Source organism: Nothoprocta perdicaria, unplaced genomic scaffold, assembly GCF_003342845.1.
Source record: "Nothoprocta perdicaria isolate Ctin4 unplaced genomic scaffold, notPer1 scaffold_149, whole genome shotgun sequence".
Classification (NCBI taxonomy): Eukaryota; Metazoa; Chordata; class Aves; order Tinamiformes; family Tinamidae; genus Nothoprocta; species Nothoprocta perdicaria.
This window is the reverse complement of record NW_020454638.1, coordinates 1954983-1960425: the sequence shown is the minus strand read 5'-3', so window position 1 is coordinate 1960425 and position 5443 is coordinate 1954983. Positions and strand designations below refer to the sequence as shown.

Below are 5443 nucleotides of genomic sequence, written 5' to 3'. Positions count from 1 at the left end.
AAGCCAGTTCATAAATTCTCTTACCAAAGCTCTGCTACTTCAGGGAAGTCTTCCTTCAGACTGAAAACATGACATTTAACGGTACTTGGAAAGTAGATAGAAATGAAAACTATGAAAAGTTCATGGAAGCAATGGGTAAGCCTTACTTTTCCAAACTCTTCTAAAATGGTAAGATGACTATTAGGGACCACAAACTCTATCTGTTTGTGACCTACTTTCYGGCTATCCTGTCAATTTGCTAACTAGTGTTGTGCATTAATGTAGTGTCCTGCGTTTATGTTCAAAATATTTTCCACTCTCAGGGAGAAAGGGGAGAAAAAAAAAAAAAAAMAAAGAGGGCAAGCTACTGGGAAAAGTTCTGATATCTACGCTATGTTTATCTAAACGTAAGAATTTGAATGATAAATTTTAAGTAAAATTCTATGGCAGGAATATTATTTTTGATAACATCATAAAAACTGCTATAAAATTACAAAGAAAATCACTAACTTATTGTCATAGAACACAGGACTTATTTTACCATCTTAATGCTTACTTTAAACTTGTACAAAATGAACATAAGTTTATAATAAGYAGATAATACATAACAGTTATATATATATAACTATAATATATATAATATATATAATAAGTAGATAATACATAACAATCTGTACTGCTGAAAATAGTTTCATGAACCAGTGGAGAAAAATAACAGTCTGGAATGAAAAAAAATGTTCACTTCACCATAGAAAAGCAACCGAAGAAAACACAAATACAATGCTGTAACATATTTTTTCTACTCGATATTAATTTTTCTAGGTGTTAACRTAATGAAAAGGAAGTTAGGAGCCCATGATAATCTGAAGATCATTATTCAACAAGACGGAAACAAATTTACTGTCAAAGAATCAAGTAATTTCCGATCCATCGAAATTGTATTCACTCTAGGAGTTAATTTTGACTACAGTCTGGCTGATGGGACAGAACTTAATGTAAGAGATTTTTGATTTGAAAACAACTTTATGAGAAACAGATTTAAGATGAATGATAGGTCTTTCTACTTTTAACTTCTAAGGTCTTTAATGGTGTGACTGTGCAGCTACGTTTGTATCTTATATGGAAAAACACAAGGTACTCTCAATTGTTAACAAAACATGAAGCTCAGAGCTAGATAAAATGCTCAAAAAGGAGATTAACCAAAAAATTCCAGATGTTGAAACTTGTTGCAATTGTACTGCTTGTACCTAAAGCAAACGGTGGGTATTTCTAAGAAATAACTTTGTCATTTACAGAATTCATTAAAATAAGGCATACTAAACACACACACACACATATATATATATATATAAACTACCAGCTTGATTAACACATAATTAAAAGTAGCTTTACTAAATATTCCATTTTTACAGCATTTTTGACAAATTCTTCATACTCTTAAGCACTGACACAGTCTTTATGTGAAATCAGTGCCACCTTTATTAGAAAAGGGGTGTTTGTTTTATTATTTGCTTTTTTTCTCCCCCCTTCACAGGGCTCTTGGAACACAGAAGGAAATAAACTTGTAGGAAAATTTACTAGAAAAGACAMTGGAAAAGAGCTCACGACATTCAGAGAAATCATAAACGATGAACTTGTCCAGGTGAGCCAAGCAATAACTTATATGCAACTTAAAACTACAGTRAACCGAAACATATTCAAAGCTGTTGCCAGAAAGCTAAATACTTTCTTCAAATTACCTACCTTTAATTAAAATTCTCATATGAAATTGCCAAGATATGTTTCCTGCTAATGTGAACTGTCTTACCAATGCTTTCTGAACTCTGTAAATAGAAGATATCATACTGTGCCCATGCACTTTATGACTCAAATGCATCTCCCTATCAAAGTCTTGCAATGCCAGCATCTGTGTACTACACATGTACAAAAAATTTATCTCAATAAAATCTGTAAAATAAATTGTCATAGTTACTGACTTTTCCCCCTAATTTCCTAACAGACCTACATATATGAAGGAGTTGAGGCCAAGAGAGTCTTCAAAAGGGGCTAAATACTTCATCCAGAGCAGGACCAGAAAAAAACAAAGGCACCTACGTTTTTCTACATATCCTCTTCCCCAGCCTCCCGCTTTCACTCTCTCACAGCATCAAGTTGAGATTACTTGCCCTGATGAGAACATAGGCTATTTCCTTGTATCTTTTGTCTTGACTACAACACATCAACTAAAGTTTGCTATAAGTACTGAAATGTTGTTAGTACCAAGCCCTATCTGAGTTCCATAATGTTAAAGTCTGCAGAGAATATTTTCTACAGATGGAAATAAAGTATTTTGAGACTGTTTCTCAAATGGCAACTTGGTTTCCTTACCATAATATTCATGTCAATAAGAGATGTCACTGTGTATTGAATATTGTATATTAAAGATTACAAAATATAAAAGAATCTCGAAAATAGACAAGCCTCTAATATTACTATAGGTATTATTATATGTAGAGAACATGAATAAAAACATGGAARGTATCTTAGAAAGATAAGGAAAGACTTTTCACTTGACTCTTTTTCTTGACTCTCTTTGATTGTCCTTTTCTAAGAAATAAAGGAAAAGAGAAAAATATTTTTCTCCTGTTGTATCTTTACTTCTCTAGTCTACCTTTTTGTTATCTTCATAGTGTCATAGCTCCCTCTATTGGTAAAATGTTCTCATGAATCAAAAAAAAAAAAAAAAAGTTTTAACTACAATTAACACATAGCATCCTTCATCATAAATTGTTTTTTTCCCCTCCAAATACTAGTTGCATACAATTTCCTGTGCACAGACATTATACAGAGTTTAATTTTGGTGGACAGATATACTAGATTACRAAGAAAATTTTACACAGTTCTTCAGCAAAGAGAAGTAAAATGAGAAATCAAACTATGAAAGAAAAAATCTGAAATTAAAATAGTACAAAATTCTCTGCAACTGAAGGTTGTTTTAAGTACTCAAGTCTTTAAAGGAGAATAAGAAGAATACCACCTTGCAATAAACTCCATGACAGCTTCTTTCACTAAGGCTATGTACATGCAATGTGAGACCTAAACTATAAAGCAGAGGTCCTAACCATTAAATTTCCATTACAGAGTTTGACCTTCATTATCAGCTGTATATCATTACTGCTTCCAAACTATACAGGAACATATTAATGACTATACCTCAAAGGGTGCATGAAACTGGAGGAAGCCATTTTATTTCCTTAAAGACCTCATTGGCTGAAAACTTTATTAGGTTTGTTAATGTGTTCTGTTTTTTCCCTGACTATGCTGACTCTGTAACATCTCRCACCCTTCTGGTTCTGAAAGTCAAACTCTACCCTGTACCTGGTATCAATACAATTATCTCTACCACACCTGCAGCACGATGTACATTGGCCCATAATTATTTTCATCTAGATTATTGGATTTCTTTTACTGAGTGGCTGTAACAGGAAGGCATAATTAATAGGATTTTCTTTCTGTGAAATACTTCAGAAATTATTCTAGTAATTTTTGGAGGGATGACGTACAAGACCATGAACTGGTCTAATGAAAACTAATGTTTTCATTAAAAAAATCCAAATACATAATTTGTAAAACATTTAACAATTGCAAATATTGCAGACAGAAAACTGAGAAAAAAAAATCTTTAAAGATTATAAAGATAATATTTGAGCAAGAATGAGCAATAAACGTGGGGAAGGGGAAAACTCTGGCAGTGGAAGAGGTTGGCAAATGAACCAGTAGGGTCATTAATATTAAAAGATGGCTGAGATAGTCACTAAAAGACTTCTGTTTTATATTGTTTACATAATTACAATACTTTACAATCTAAGAGGAAACAGTTTACCTTGAGAAAACTGCAAACTACGCTCCTTTTGCTCTCATGAGATTATTGAATATATTTCAGAATAAGGAGGGAAATATTGATATTATTACCGCTTCTCAGAAACTCTGTAAACTAAAGTTCGTACTTATTACTTATTTTCAATAAGGACTGAAGGAAAGTAATTATCCCTGAATGCACGCCTATGAGATACTAAACTTTCATCTGATACTTCTCACTTGCTACCTACATAAGTACTGCTTTGTCTCCTGTTAGGATGACATAGAATGTTTGTARTTATAAGGATACAAGAAGTTACACTCCTTTGAATACTGGCCAAGCTAGTCAGACAAAGCRCACCACACCTATCCAGGCAAGAGCAGTATGTCCCAACTGTAACATCAGCCTGTGCTATTTCTTTTAGCTCATCATCTGACCCCAAATAGTTATAAAAATAAAGCTCACRGGTTACACAAGTTACTGTGGCTCCTTAAAGTGTAAAAGCTCCATTAACATTTCAAGYAGAGAAATACAGCTTAAAACTATTGTAAAATCTTAAATATCTTTGCACAAACATTTCCTATGGTTTACTTCAGTTTTATCAAGGGGATGATCTGCTCTCCAAGATGCTGCATCAGSAAAAAACATCTTTGTTTTATTTCTATGAAAGTCTTGTTACAGTTTAACAGGTCAACATGATTTAAAAGGACTGACCAACTGCCTTTCCTTGCACCCRTCTCACCTGGCCAAGTGCCCAAGCACCAGTAAGTCCTGGTGCCCAAGTGCTACCACACTGGATAACGTCAGCCACCACGTCAGGTAGGTTCACGGAGTCTCCAGAAACCCCAGCTTCTTCTCAACACTAGCAGTGGAAGCGGTATATCCATAGGGCACATCTTTAGCACATCATGGTGCAGCTCTGTTACACAGCTATTGGGGTCTGTCTGCACCGCCAGCTGCTCAGCACTCAGCCCCGCTACACGACGTGRGCACGTTCCCACATGGAACAACCGCCCTCTATCACACGCGTTGAGACCGCTCACCCTGCACAGGCTTTTGTGACGGGCTCATGACCAAACTGCCGCAACGGGCACGGTGTCACAGCGGCAGCTGCCGACCAGCAGACTAACGACAACGGCAGCGCCGCCGCGCGCAAGCGTTAATCGTCGCTAACGGACGCTAACGGTCGTTCGCGAGGCGCCGCGTAAAGCACGTGAACCACAAGTGCGCTTGCGCCGAAGCACGAGCGCAGCAGCAAGTTCCGTACGCCGGGAGGGTGTACGTGCGCTCCGCTCTGATTGGCCGTCGGCGCGGAGTGGCGGTTGGCGCCTGCGCGGTGGGAGGGGCGGCGCATCTCGGCGCGCCCGCAGCAAGATGGAGGCGGAGGCGCGGCGGCGGCGGCAGGAGCCCCTTGAGGGAGCGCAGCAGCCGGCGGTGGTGGCGGCGGCGGGGAGCAGCCGGCGGCCGCTGTCGGGGCAGTCCTACTGGCTGGACCTGTGGCTCTTCGTCCTCTTCGACCTGGCGCTGCTGGTGTTCGTCTACCTGCTGCCCTGAGGGCGCGGGCGCAGGTGAGCGCCGCGCGGGGAGCGGCCTCCGGCGGGCGCGGCGCCGCGGTCCCGCTCGGGC

The 5443-nt window shown here is 38.5% G+C and overlaps 1 protein-coding gene and 1 long non-coding RNA gene across 2 annotated transcripts in view; both read left to right on the top strand.

Annotated features, from left to right (window-relative positions):
- Nucleotides 1-2029, top strand: FABP2 (fatty acid binding protein 2). Its single transcript, XM_026034586.1, has 4 exons — nt 1-135; nt 802-974; nt 1514-1621; nt 1979-2029. The coding sequence occupies exons 1-4, from the start codon at nt 69-71 to the stop codon at nt 2027-2029; spliced, it is 399 nt and encodes a 132-aa protein (XP_025890371.1). The 5' UTR covers nt 1-68.
- Nucleotides 2030-5283: 3254 nt separating this feature from the next.
- Nucleotides 5284-5443, top strand: part of LOC112943435 — a 2156-nt gene continuing 1996 nt past the window's right edge. Inside the window, exon 1 of the long non-coding RNA XR_003248570.1 lies at nt 5284-5385. This is a non-coding gene — a long non-coding RNA (uncharacterized LOC112943435). The remainder of the gene's footprint in view (nt 5386-5443) is intronic.